This window comes from Podarcis muralis, chromosome 4 (genome assembly GCF_964188315.1).
Source record: "Podarcis muralis chromosome 4, rPodMur119.hap1.1, whole genome shotgun sequence".
In the NCBI taxonomy this organism is placed as follows: domain Eukaryota; kingdom Metazoa; phylum Chordata; class Lepidosauria; order Squamata; family Lacertidae; genus Podarcis; species Podarcis muralis.
The window spans coordinates 36,339,646-36,352,926 of record NC_135658.1 but is presented as its reverse complement, the minus strand read 5'-3'; the positions used below and the strand labels follow the sequence as shown (position 1 = coordinate 36,352,926).

Here is a 13,281-nt window from a genome sequence, read left to right as displayed (position 1 = left end):
TGGCTGTTTGCATACCTCCTGGTCTGACAGGGCTTTAGCCTGCCGGCCCCCAGTGGCCATCGGAGGTAGTGCAGCCTTTATTGGAAACTTTACAGGCTGTGCCACCTGGTGTTGATTTTTATATAACGTTTCATTGAAAGTGTCACATAATTGCACTACTTGCCTGGCTGGTTTAATAAGGGTGTTTACTTTATTGTTCGTGTTTAACTGTTATTTGTTCTTCATTGGTAGTAGGTATGGCTCCAAAGCGGAGGGCGTCACAAAGGCCTACTCCGGTCTCTTCAACGAAGAGGCCTATCAAAGGCCCATCTCAGGCATTGCGATCTCCTGAACCGAACCAGGCGATGAGCCGCATACAGTCAATGATCTCTGGCCTGGCTAGCGACCCTGTCGCGCTGGCCCGTGTCGAAGCCGAAGTGGACAACCTGCTGCATCGGCGCTCACCTCCATCGACTTCCTCTGCAGGGCCAGCCCTTCCTGGGGGCACAACGCCGCCGGTCGCATCATCTAGTGATAATGAGAGTGATTTTATAGCAGCTGGGGGCTTCTTGCCTGAGGCATCCCCTCAGCCCCCGAGATCCCCTGAGCCTCCGGATGCCGTGGCTAGGGGCCGTAAAGGTCCTAAGGGTTCTACCAGGAGAAGGGCGTCTGCCCAGGTTCGGGCAGCCCACGCCTCGAGAGTGTCACCCCCTCTAACGAGGGCGGCTGCTGGTCATTCACAGGTTGTCTCTTTTCAGCCTATCTTAAACGCAGATCGGCAAGGTGACGCCTCCAAGTCTTCGGTAGAGGATAGTCTTCTGCCTCCTCCAAGAGCTTCTTCTGGGGGACGCCGCCGCCGCAGGAAGAGCTCAAGGAAGCGTGCCAAGAAGAGGCGGAGGGACACTTCATCCTCCCTTTCAGGTACTTCGTCCTCTAGCTCCAGTAGCGATGAGGAAGCTTCTCTTAAGCTCTATTGGGGTTTTGGGGAGGCTTCAGGACTTCCAAAGTGGGCATGGGAGCGGAGGGCAAACTCCCACAGGGCAAAATATGGCGCAGTTCAAGAATGTCGTGACGGAGTTTTGGTTCCCGAGGTAAGAGTTGCTACCAATTCAGCCAGGGACATCATACCTGGCGCCCACTTGGCTACCAAGCTCCGCTCGAGGATCTTGGATGGCCGTTATGTTGACATATTTAGTCTTGCCCCCCCATTGGAGGGCCAAGATAACCAGGATAAGGGCTTTGCCCCTAAAAAACGTCAGGCGGTAGCAAAGGCGGACCGTACGTTTGAGCGGTGGCTCGATAGCTTTCAGGTTTTTGCTGGAGTGGTGTCTGCAGCTTATCCTCGGAGATCTTTGCACCTGTGGGTGTATTTGTCTATTGTCCGTTCGGCATTTACGATGGCGGGAGAATCTGCCGCGATATCGTATGACGAGAATTTTAGGCGCAGGGCAGCCAAAATTCCCACGGCCCGATGGGATCGGAAAGATCTGGATGTGTGGACCACCTATGTGGCGCCGCGTATCGACAAAAAGGCTGCGGACCCATTGAAATCTAAGGCCATTCCCATCAGGGTGGGTCGCAAGTTGTTTTGTTGGGACTATAACAAAGGAACCTGCCTGCGACAATATTGCAGGTTCTCACACGTATGCGAAAAATGTTCCGGTAACCACCCTGCATCGGCTTGCACAGGAGGCCGCCGGTCCTTTCGAAAAGGTGGGGGCTCTCAGCAGCCCCCAAAGGCCGCCTCCCCGGCCCTTGCCGGTGGAGCAGCCAAATAACATTCTGTCCTCTTTAGCCCATACCCCGGTACGGCTGCAGCCGCTCTTGGCATGGCTGCAGTCATACCCAGACAAGAAGGCGGCCTCTTACTTGCAGGATGGTTTCTCGTTGGGTTTCAGGATACCAGTGGTTTCTTCCCCGGTGGCAAGGAACCCAGTGAACCAGAAGTCGATTTTGGATATGCCAGAGGTGGCCCGACGTAAAATTGGGAAAGAGCTGGCCTTGCAGCGGATGGCAGGCCCTTTTGCAGAGCCCCCAATGCCGAATCTGCATATCTCTCCGTTGGGTATTGTCCCTAAGAAGGCCCCGGGGGAATTTCGCCTGATTCACAATCTTTCGCACCCCAAGGGCACATCAGTAAATGATGTTATTCCCCCGGAGCTTTGTTCGGTGAGGTATGCATCCCTTGATCAAGCGATCAAGATGGTTAGGAAATTTGGGCCAGGGGCTTTGTTAGCGAAATGCGACATTGAGTCGGCATTCCGTTTGCTTCCAATTCATCCTGACGACTTCTGGCTACTGGGCTTCCAATTTGAGGGGGAATTTTACTTTGATAAGGCCATGCCGATGGGCTGCTCTGTAGCTTGTGCGGCTTTTGAGTGTTTTAGCTCATTTTTGGACTGGGCTTTGCGCAAGAAGACTGGTTTGAGCGGTGTCACTCATTATTTGGATGATTTTTTATTGGCCTCGGCTAGAGACACGGGGCACTGCGTTGAACTACTGCAGGCCTTTGATGAGTTGACACAAGAATTGGGCGTGCCATTGGCAGCGGAAAAGACGGAGGGTCCTGCTACACAGTTGACTTATTTAGGTATTTTGTTGAACACCGTGACCCAGACGTCTAGTTTACCGGCGGACAAGATAATTGCGCTGAAGGCAGTTATCAGGGAATTGTTGCCTCTCAGGAAGGTAACTTTACGTCAGCTGCAGTCGTTATTAGGCCATCTGAACTTTGCCTGTAGGGTGGTCGCCCCTGGGCGACCCTTTTGTTCCCGTTTGGCCAGACTCATGTCAGGCTTGAGAGCCCCGAGACATAGAGTGCGCCTGTCAGGTCAAGTGAAAGCTGATCTTCAGATTTGGTTGGAATTCCTGGAGGAATTCAATGGGGTGTCCTTGTGGCAGGACACCCTAAACCTTCGCACAGATTTTCAGGTGCATTCTGATGCGGCAGGGTCCTTAGGGTTTGGCTTGTACTGGGACGGTAGGTGGTGCGCAGAGCGCTGGCCAACAGCTTGGCGTGGGGGAGCGGTAGTTCGGGACTTAACGTTTCTGGAATTTTTTCCCATTGTAGTGGCTGTATACTTGTGGGTCGGGCATTTCAGGGACCGGCGAGTTTGTTTTTGGACCGATAACCTGGCGGTGGTGAATGTGCTAGCCAAGCAGTCTTCACGATCTCCCAGGGTATCAGCCCTGTTGCGGGCTTTTGTTCTGCATTGTTTACGTTTTAACATTGTATTTTCTGCCCGTTTTGTGCCAGGTGTGTCTAATGTGATTGCCGATGCTCTGTCCCGTTTTCAGATGGAGCGGTTCAGGTCCCTGGCGCCAGAGGCTCGAGAACGTCCGGAATTTTTCCCGGATCACCTCTGGAACCTTGGCAGCACTTAGTTTTACAGGGAGTAGCTGCATCTGTTGCCCCCTCCACTTTGCGGTCTTATAAGAAGGCTTGGTGTGATTTTTTAAAGTTTGTTGGGCAGCCGGAGTTGGGGGGTGAGGGTAATTCCCACTCTACTTCTCAGGTGCTCCAGTATCTGGCGCACCTGTTTCAAAAGCGTCGGGCAAACAGGACGCTCAGACTGCATTCTGCAGCAATATCCTTTTTTAGTAAGGCACTCTTTAACAAGGACCCATGCGGAAAATTTGTGGTGAGAAAGGCACTGGAGGGTTGGGGTCGGCTTCGTCCCTCCAGGCCTATTTCCCGGCGGCCCATTACATTTCACCTGCTGTCGCAGATGCGTGTTAAACTGAGGAGCATCTGCTGGTCCGGGTTTGAGGCCCAGCTGTTCACAGCAGCCTTTTCTTTAGCCTTCTTCGGGGCCCTGAGAGTGGGTGAAGTGGTGCTTGAACCTAACCGGGGTGGAGGTTCGAGGGGTCTATTACTGGAAGACGTGAGTTTGTCCCAGTCTGAGGTACAAGTCAACGTCAGGAGCTCTAAAACTGATCAGCAGGGGAGGGGAGCGGTGGTTCGGCTCCCTGCGACCGGGGAGAAGGGCCCTTGTCCGGTCAAGGACCTTCAGAAATATTTAGCCGTACGTCCAGCAGGCATGGGCCCCTTGTTTATTCATGAGAATGGGCACCCGTTGGCTCGTCATCAGTTTTCAAAGGTGCTCCATAAGGCCATAGCGGCCTGCGGACTAGCGGCCGTTGAGTTTGCGCCTCATTCCTTCAGGATTGGGGCCGCGACGACGGCTGCTCATTGGGGATTATCGGCAAGAAGGATAAAGGACCTGGGTCGGTGGAGGTCGGATGCTTACAAGGGTTATGTACGTAAATAATGCAATTTGTGTGCTTACGTATCTGTTTTACCCTAGGTCAAGCAGCTACACGTATCTGGATTGTGGGGCACAGTATTGTGCACTGGGCGGCTTGCAGAGCTCGACAGTCTGGCTTGGGTGACGATCTTGGCTTTCCGCAAGAAGTGAAGGTGTCCTGGATTGCCAGAAGGGGAATGCTGTGGAAGGAACTTTTGCCGCTTATCCAGAGGCGTGTTCTCTTGGAGGGCCCACCTACGGCGATTGTTATTCAGCTTGGGGAGAATGATTTGGTGTCTCATTCTTGTTTTGTTTTGCGTTCTATTATAATGGAAGATGTGAGGGATTTGGCGGCTATGGTGCCGTCAACGAAAATAATTTGGTCAAAGTTACTGCAACGCCGTAAGTGGAGGGGTAGCCCTAGTGTGGAAGCCACCGAGCGGTCCAGGAAACGGATTAATGATGCAGTGAGTAAGTTGGTGGCTGATTTGGGCGGGTTCGTGATTCCACACCCCTTGATTAGGTTCAAAGCCACTGAATTGTTTATGATGGATGGGGTTCATCTGTCATCTGTTGGGAATGATGTGTGGTTGAGGTCAGTGGTGGATAAGTTGAGGGTGTGTTTGAGGCTGTGAGTGGTTGGCGGCGAGCGTAAGGGCTCGATTGGCGGTTAGGCATTGGTTTAAATTGGTTGGTGGAGGGGTATGGATTGGCTGTGCCTGCCCCTCCAATGAGGTTGCTGCACGGGAATTCCGTTAAAGGAATTCAGGGACTTACCATCCTTTCGTCCAAACCCCTGGAATCGGGCTTGGGCCGTGTAAGTCCCTAGGAGCATGCGGGGAGAAGCTGAGGGTCTGTGTCGCAGCTCCGCCTATCCCTGAACTTGTTCCTCCACACTGGCTTCCGCTGGAATCCGGGAGCCAGTGCTGTCCCCAAGGCGGGAGGGACAGCTAGTCGTAACCAATGCCTAAGCAACCACTCATAATTTGTATGCAAATAAAGTTGTGGCCAAAATTATGCCAAAAACCTTAAACAAAATTCATGTGTGATGTGTGAGTTATTGGGGTTAAGGGTGTTTTGGGAACCTCAGCACGCAACAACCAGTGGGAAACGTTGCAGGTTTTCAGAAGCAGAATTCTAAAATCACAATTGCTTTGAATCTTTAAGTTGCTGCAGATGGTGGGGGTCCTCACCCAGTGAGTCATTCATGAAGATTAGGTGGTTTAGGATATCACATAGGCGAAAATGTGCCTTGTGAGCTGCTCCATACATAAGGCTTGCTGCACAGAAAATGCCACTAATATAAAAAAACCAACACGATATATGGGTGGTTTAAATATCACTTACTGGATTTACCTTTTCTCTTGTACATACTTATGACATCGGTGCATACTGATCCAAAACAGAAAAACATAGCAATAATTCAAACTGTCCCTGCCTAAGGACATATGGCCAAAACAAGAAGCAAAACTCTACCATGTATTAATCATTCTAGCTTTTTTTCTGACACAGGGGTCAATGCCACAACCCCCCACCACCACCTAAAAACTATGAACAAGAATGGAAAGGAGGCAGAGGGTGTGTGTTTCCATTGTTGTCTGTGGATAATGTATCTGTGTACAACAATGAAAAGGAGTGAAGCCAGAAGAAAGAAAACTTATGTTTTGTTATTAATCATTTATAACTTTGTCTTCAACATTTTCAAACCTGGGACTCACTTTTAACTAAAACAAGCATTTGATTACCCTTTTCTTAATCTTTTAGGGACGCAGGTGGTGCTGTGGGTTAAACCACAGAGCCTAGGACTTGCCGATCAGAAGGTCGGCGGTTCGAATCCCCGTGATGGGGTGAGCTCCCATTGCTCAGTTCCTGCTCCTGCCAACCTAGCAGTTCGAAAGCATGTCAAAGTCCAAGTAGATAAATAGGTACCACTCCGGCGGGAAGGTAAACGGTGTTTCCGTGCGCTGCTCTGGTTCGCCAGAAGCGGCTTAGTCATGCTGGCCACATGACCCAGAAGCTGTACGCCGGCTCCCTCGGCCAATGAAGTGAGATGAGCGCCACAACCCCAGAGTCTTCCGTGACTGGACCTAACGGTCAGGGGTCCCTTTACCTTTTCTTAATCTTTTACCATATATCTGCATGGCTGTGGTGCTCCTCTGTTGTGGCCCACCTTAGACCAGGCTGCAACCCAGTAGTAGGTCCCAATCCATCAGCTGAAGTCCAGTGGTTGAGGCCACTCACCAGCCATATAGGCTCCAAGACCAGCATACATACAATTGATTGAAGCAAGATGGATCCTGACTCCAGGCCTCCAGTTTAAAGGGGATGATACAACATGAGCAAAAGAGATGGGAAGGGAAGAAGGGGAGGAACCAAACTCAGACATCAATGCTTAAAGTTAAATAGTAGTTCTTATAACGACCAGAGGTTATTATAGGTTACAAGTTGTTTTTTAATGTGTAGGAAGCTGCCTTGAGATGGGTCGACCCTAAAAGATGGCCTGTAAATATGGAAATGGTTATGATTATAATAAATATATGTAGCAGCATCAGTATAAATAAAGCACTACCACGCCTGTAAAATAAACCGCACACCATCACAGACCACTGTAAATCTGCTTGGAATCAGATGCCAATTAGTTTGCCTCAATGTACATGCTGGTACAGCGGGAAAAGTTCATTGCAGACAACTCTAAAATTAGGCTGGCAATGACTAATTAGAAGTTCCAAATTGTGGCATTGATTAGAAGATGTAAGGCAAAACTAACTATTTACAATTCATTTTTAGAGAACTCTCTGGGTCATCAGTACCCACACATTATAGAAGCTGCGAAGGGACAAATTAAACACAGTTTTTATTCATTTTTTAAAATCTGCACCCCTGTGTTCTTCATCACATCTGTATCTGCCCTGTGCTTAGCCTCTGTTTCAACTCAGTCCAAGTGAGAAAGCCTGAATGAAACATGCCATACACTAATCACATTTATTGTGTAAGATAAAAAGCCTTCAAAATGTGTGTTATTAAAAAAATGTAACCTACTGACAATACTATGTCCAAGTATTTTTCCAGTGTTTGCCTGTCATGCAGTGCAATCCTGTTCCTGTTTACTTGGAAGCAAGTGTCAATGAGTTTAATAGGGCTGAAACAAGGACACCTAGGCTTGGAGCTTGGGCGTCAGAGCAAACAGGAGGAGGACTGCTGGTAAGGCTGTGAGAGCATTTGTGTCACAGACAAGCTAGTTTTACAGGGTCACTCTCCCGAAAGTGAATCATGTGTCATGTTTTGGGAAATACAACCATTGGTATCAACACTCATTAAATTATGCTGCATTTGTCTATTGCCAGCAATTACAAGTGGACAATAGGGACGGTGTGATGAGCATTAAAGTTAACCTTTGGGGTCCATTTAATGAAATTATTCATGTAATTTTTTCCAACACATAGCCTTTAATAGCAGAGCTTGCATCAGAAAAAAATGTTAATTGGTACCTATTAAAGCCTATCAAAAAAATTTATTCATAACTTTTTGGTTATTTTGATGAAAGACCTATAACCTAATGTCTGGCAAATGTAAATGGATGTTCTACAGCACTTAAAGGGAGTTTATTCTTCCTAAGAGCTTAATTGATATATTTTTCAGTTAATGCTCGGAACAAGATCATTCCTTCAACCCTTCTCAATCGACAATCAGCCAAATGGAAAGGCTGGAAATTGTTTATCCATTTAATTTTACTACAGTGACAGCTTGGTTTGTTGCCCTCAAATCACTTTGTTCTGAGTTGTCAAATGAAGTCACTTTTCCCAGCACAAAGTCTGAAGACTATCCCATACTAGATTTGGCCTAGATTCTGCACCACGCAGTGTATTGCACTATGCATAATTCTGAATGAGGTAGCAGGTAAGTTTTGGACTGGTTAAAGATGGGGTGCATGTTCTTACACAAAGCAATTAAAGACAAACCCATCTTCCACCACCCCCCTTCATTTTTCCCATGCTCCATCTCTCATGGATGCTTTAGCTAAGATTTCTGCATTTCCCGGGGTTGAACTAAATGACCCTCAGAGTCCCTTCCAATTCTACAATTCTATGAGTCTTTGATTCTATCCTCTAAAAACATTCTTTTTGCTAAGTGCAGCATGGATAAAAGCAAATAGCACTTGTGACCAGACTCTGGAATATAGAAGTGGGACATAAGTGATGAGTTGAATTTGGGTCACATTTTATTTATGCTGTATCTTCAGGGGAAATAAGAATACTGTAGTGGGAAGGCAGCTTAATTTCAACTTTGGGCAAGCCGAACCCTGTCTATTTGAAGAGGAGGGAGGCCTTACTTCCTCACTGCCTCCTGGGCCCTACAACTCTGGGAAGGTGCTAAAGATGAGCCTCAAGCACATTCCACATCCAGGCTAAGGGCCTTCTAAACCAGAGCAACTAATCTCTGGAAATGCCCTTCACCCAAGGGCCCTCACCTCTACCCTTATCTGCCCTGAATCTTCCCCACACCTCCTCTCCAACAATGTGACTGACTTAACCATGCAACTAAATCAGTCAATTTAACAGCACATAAGCATAAACATAAGCATAAACACTCCCTGGATCCAGTAAGGTGTAGGTTAAAAAAACTTGCTTGGCCAATGTAAAGGCAGGAAAAAAATTACTACTGGTCATCTTATACTAGAATGGAGGGCAGGCTGGGTAAGACCAAGAATATGGCTGGGAGAGGAGGGCCATCAGTGGTGCAGCCAAGGCACATAAGGCCTTCAACCATGCCCTCAGGTGCCAGTATGCATGTGTGCCTATGCCAACCAGCCTGGTCTCCCCCACACATCCCAGTCTGGGTGTAGTAACACTCTCAGAAGCAGCATTGCATGGCTGGAAGTAACAAACTTCTGTCTCTCATTATAATACTAGGGCGGGAGAGCATTTTTGGAGTCAAGGCCACATCACCCAGGTGGAAGGTTGTTGGTGGACCATGCGTTCCAGTATTGAATGGAGTAGACTCCAAAGTAGCCAGGGAAGGGCAAAACAGAGTCACATATCCTTAATACACATGCACAATTTGAGAGTGAGAGAACCAGTCATACAAAGCTTTGCCTCATGGAAAGAGAAATAAAATAATCCTCAGAAAATCAATACAAGCTACTATTTTCTCCACAGCCTTTTTTAAAAAGAAGTTTGGTGTTTGTGTGTACACACACACACACACACACACACACACAGCCCAACTCTCCAGAATTCTTCATCTACCCTGGCTGTGCAAGCAAAAGGCAAAAAGAACCCAATAATCCCAGCAGAAGAATGCAAATCATGTCAATGCACAGTCAAACTGCAAGCTTTGCCCTACAGCTATTCATAGCCATTAACCTATGCAAATACCTCCTCAAACCTGCATGCATGCAATTGCAAAATTCTTGGATGACTTTTATACCCCTCAACAGTTCCAATTTGATCAGGACATTCCAGAACTACAGAAGCCATCACGGCTTCTGATTGGATGTCCTGTTTTCGGTGCCAAGCTTCTATGAAAGTCAGCTGGCTCCCATGAGAGCTCGGCACCAAAATACATGCGTCTTTTGCGCAAAAGAGGAACCAGAGCCAATGGAGGGGGAGAAGGAGAAGGTGGAGGTGGTGGTGGTGCAGGCCAGGCCGCCCCTGCTGGGCCCTGAGGTCACACCTCCTCTGCCCAATGACACTCCCACCAGAAGAGTGAAATAAGAAGACAAAGGTGAGGAGAACAGCAAGGAAGTGGAGGAGGAGCTGGAGGTACCTTGGCACTCGCTGAGGCAGCTGCCGCCGATAAAGGAGACAGGGGGCTGAGGTGGGGAAGTCCCAGCTGGCTGTCACAAGAGCACGACACCAAAATACATTTGTCCTGATTATAATTGGCTGGACACTGGCGGGTGTAGGCTTTTTTAATATCACAAGAAACAGAAGCCTACTTCTCTGCTGTGCCGTTTCCCACACTGCATCAGATCTCGCAGAGGAAGGATCTAGAGTTGCACACTTTGCATAATGGCGGCCTTTCCCCACTCAGCTGATGGTTAAGAGGGAACCCAGAGGGTTGGATTTGACTGCATCTAGCCCAAAGGTTGGGGGGGGGGTGTCCCCCACCACTACACTAGAACATGATGAAAATATTCTTTGCTATGGTATTTGATGGAATGACTTGGATGTGTTTGAGATGTTTGGACTTGAGCTTGCCTTGGCTTTAGAAAGGCGTGTGAAGTAAATGGCATGATAATCAACATCACTACCACCATTATTTTTATTAATAAACATTTAATGCTGTGCTAGGTGTTATACAAGCCCCTTTTGGGAAACTACTAGCTCTTGGGTGCTTTGATATGTATGGTACCTATGAGCCAAACTGGAAAAATCCCAATCCTCTCTAATTTGCTCATATTACATGATTGATAGTATTTCCCCATCCCTACTCACTGGTTGGGTGGACTGCCACTGAAAACAATGACACAGTCCCCCTAAACCATCCAGTGCCTTGCCACAGGAAATAAAGATGTTTTTCCAGTTCTGACAGCAAGGTCTTATTACTCCATGTTGTACAAAGGAATGTTCTGACCTACTTCCAATGACTGCTGAGGGAAAATGCAATTTATTCATTTTCTTTTTCATCTGGGTCATTTCCAAAGCCACTGTTTTAAAATGACTGGAACTGCATGCTCAGGACATGGCTGACTGACCCACATTTGTTTTGGTATCAGGTAGCATGACCATTACGTTAATCCATGTTCTTCAGTATAAATGTATCTGGAAGTCCACTTGGCCTGCTTGGTGTTTTACATGCCAATTTTTTAAAAAATAAACTGCAAAATCTAAGGCAAATTTGGAAATTCCTTCTTAAGCAAAATACCTAAGTTCCTCAAAAGAAGCTGAATCAGTTGTGATAGGATCATCAAAATATTCCAGAGGAATTTTTTCACATCTCTAAATTGGTGAAAACACAGGTGAAGTTTCCTAGATGGGTGGGGAGGAACATTTGAGGAATTGCATAGAAGATCAATCATTTGGATGAGACTAGCAATATTTCTGAAGAGTCTTTCACACATTCTCAGATGACGCCTATCATAATCAGTGTTGCTTTTTCAAACAATATGAAGAATTGTCTTATGTGAGCAGCATCTATTGACCAATATCAACCATTTCCATATTCATTCTGTCCCTATCAGCATGGCTACTGCTAATGGTCATATTATGGGCCCTAAGATATAGTCATTAGCAGTAGCCATGCTGATGGGCAGAACACATCTCCTGACAATGACCTGATTCCATGAGCACCTGATTCCATGAGCACCATGAGCACTTGCCATCAACATAGCAAGCAAAGAGTTGGGAAGATAAAGATCAAACCCACTGGCCAGATCCAGTTTCACATACACACAGGTCATAGAGCATGGTGTGGATTCTAGGGCATATTCAGAAGGTGCATGCGACCAGCACCTTGCGCCTGTTCAATTAAGATCTTCCTTTACTGAGTTGTGTTTACAAGTAATACCCTAAGCAGTGCTGGATGGGTGTTGTAACAAGGTTCCATATACAGATAAGCTATATATATGTGGGCAACCACAGGCAGAAGACAAGCTTCCTTATTTATTATATTGCCAATTATACACAGAGCCTAGGAAATGCTTTCTAAATTCCTGTTAGTTCAAGGAAGCAGTCTCTCCTCGGTGAAGAGGGTTCTGCAGTTGTTGAAGAACTCTAGCACCTTTTTGACTCATAAAGTGGCTTTTTGCAATGGCAAGAATGATTAGGTGGAAGAAGTCTGGAGTTATATTTTCCTCTTCCCTCGTTGTCCCTTTTCCATGCTGTTGTGTTGTTTGTTTATTTAAATGTAAGCCTGTGGGGAGGGAGTGTCTTGGTTTGATTTTATGTAAGCTACACTGGTAGGGTTGCCAGCTTTCAAAAATGAAAAGTTGTTGAGCTGTTTGTTTGTTTGTTTTGCCTAAAGTTGTTCAGCTTCTTTGACTATATATATGCCCCTGTGGATTCCATGATGGAAGACAGGTGAGATGTTATGCCCACTTGCTCAAAAGTAAGCCCCACTGAGAACTTACTGAAGCATACATCTGAGTAAGTAAGCATAGAAGCACAATGATTAAAAATGATAAGAACCCATTGAACACTCTAAAACTGTTTAATATGTAGCCTTAGAATTTATTTTGCTGTAAACAGAATTTCTAGCTTTACCCATGAGTGTAAAATGACATTTTTTGTGTTTGTTAAATGCCTTTGTCCTCCACTGGACTTTGATCTTTAATTGTGTTGGCTTTTAATTGGATGCCATGTGATGACGTGACAAAGGTTTGTTGGAACTCTGATGCATTTAGTATGGATAAATGATTGTTTACAAATATGACATCATCATAGTCACTGCTTTGGTTATGAAATGCGCAGCCCCTTTCCACCTTAGCATTTTCCTTTTCTCTGCATGGTGTTGTTTTGTATTTATTATAGCTGAATATTACATAATTCAAAGGAACAACACACCTTTTACAACTGAGTAGTCAATGATACAGTGTCTTATCCCTTCTATTCACTTTTTCATGCGTTGTTTTTTTCTAACTCAGTGGTACTCCTCAACTCTGCCAAACATATACCATACATTTCCATGATCATTCAGCTAATAGCATAAGCATAACTCATTCTATGAAAATGTAGAAAGGCATTGTGCTTCTAGACCTAACCATTATTTGGATGATTCAGTTTCCTACTATTTACGTTAAGATCCTCTGTATTAAACAGCTATTGATGAAAGGATTTCAAAAAAATAAATGAACTTCTCATTAGAAATCTTCTATCGTAACAGATATCATCTTATGGTAAATGCTACTTGAAGGAATAAGTAATCTTCAAGAAGAAACATGACAATTTAATGTCATAAGTAGGTCAATAAAGTCACCAAGATACATAAATATAAAAAACCAAGCAATTAGCAAGAACATCTATTATAGTTTTCATTACTCAAATTAAGAAATCACATTCAGCTCTCATTAATGAAAACATCACTCATAGCCAGTTAAATCTGCCTCTACTAATGG

At 46.0% G+C, this 13,281-nt stretch overlaps 1 protein-coding gene across 1 annotated transcript; it reads left to right on the top strand.

Annotated features, from left to right (window-relative positions):
* The first annotated feature begins 236 nt into the window (after positions 1-236).
* On the top strand, positions 237-5,162 carry LOC144327470 (uncharacterized). Its single transcript, XM_077927058.1, has 2 exons — positions 237-900; positions 4,287-5,162. The coding sequence occupies exons 1-2, from the start codon at positions 237-239 to the stop codon at positions 4,859-4,861; spliced, it is 1,239 nt and encodes a 412-aa protein (XP_077783184.1). The 3' UTR covers positions 4,862-5,162.
* The last annotated feature ends 8,119 nt before the right edge of the window (positions 5,163-13,281 follow it).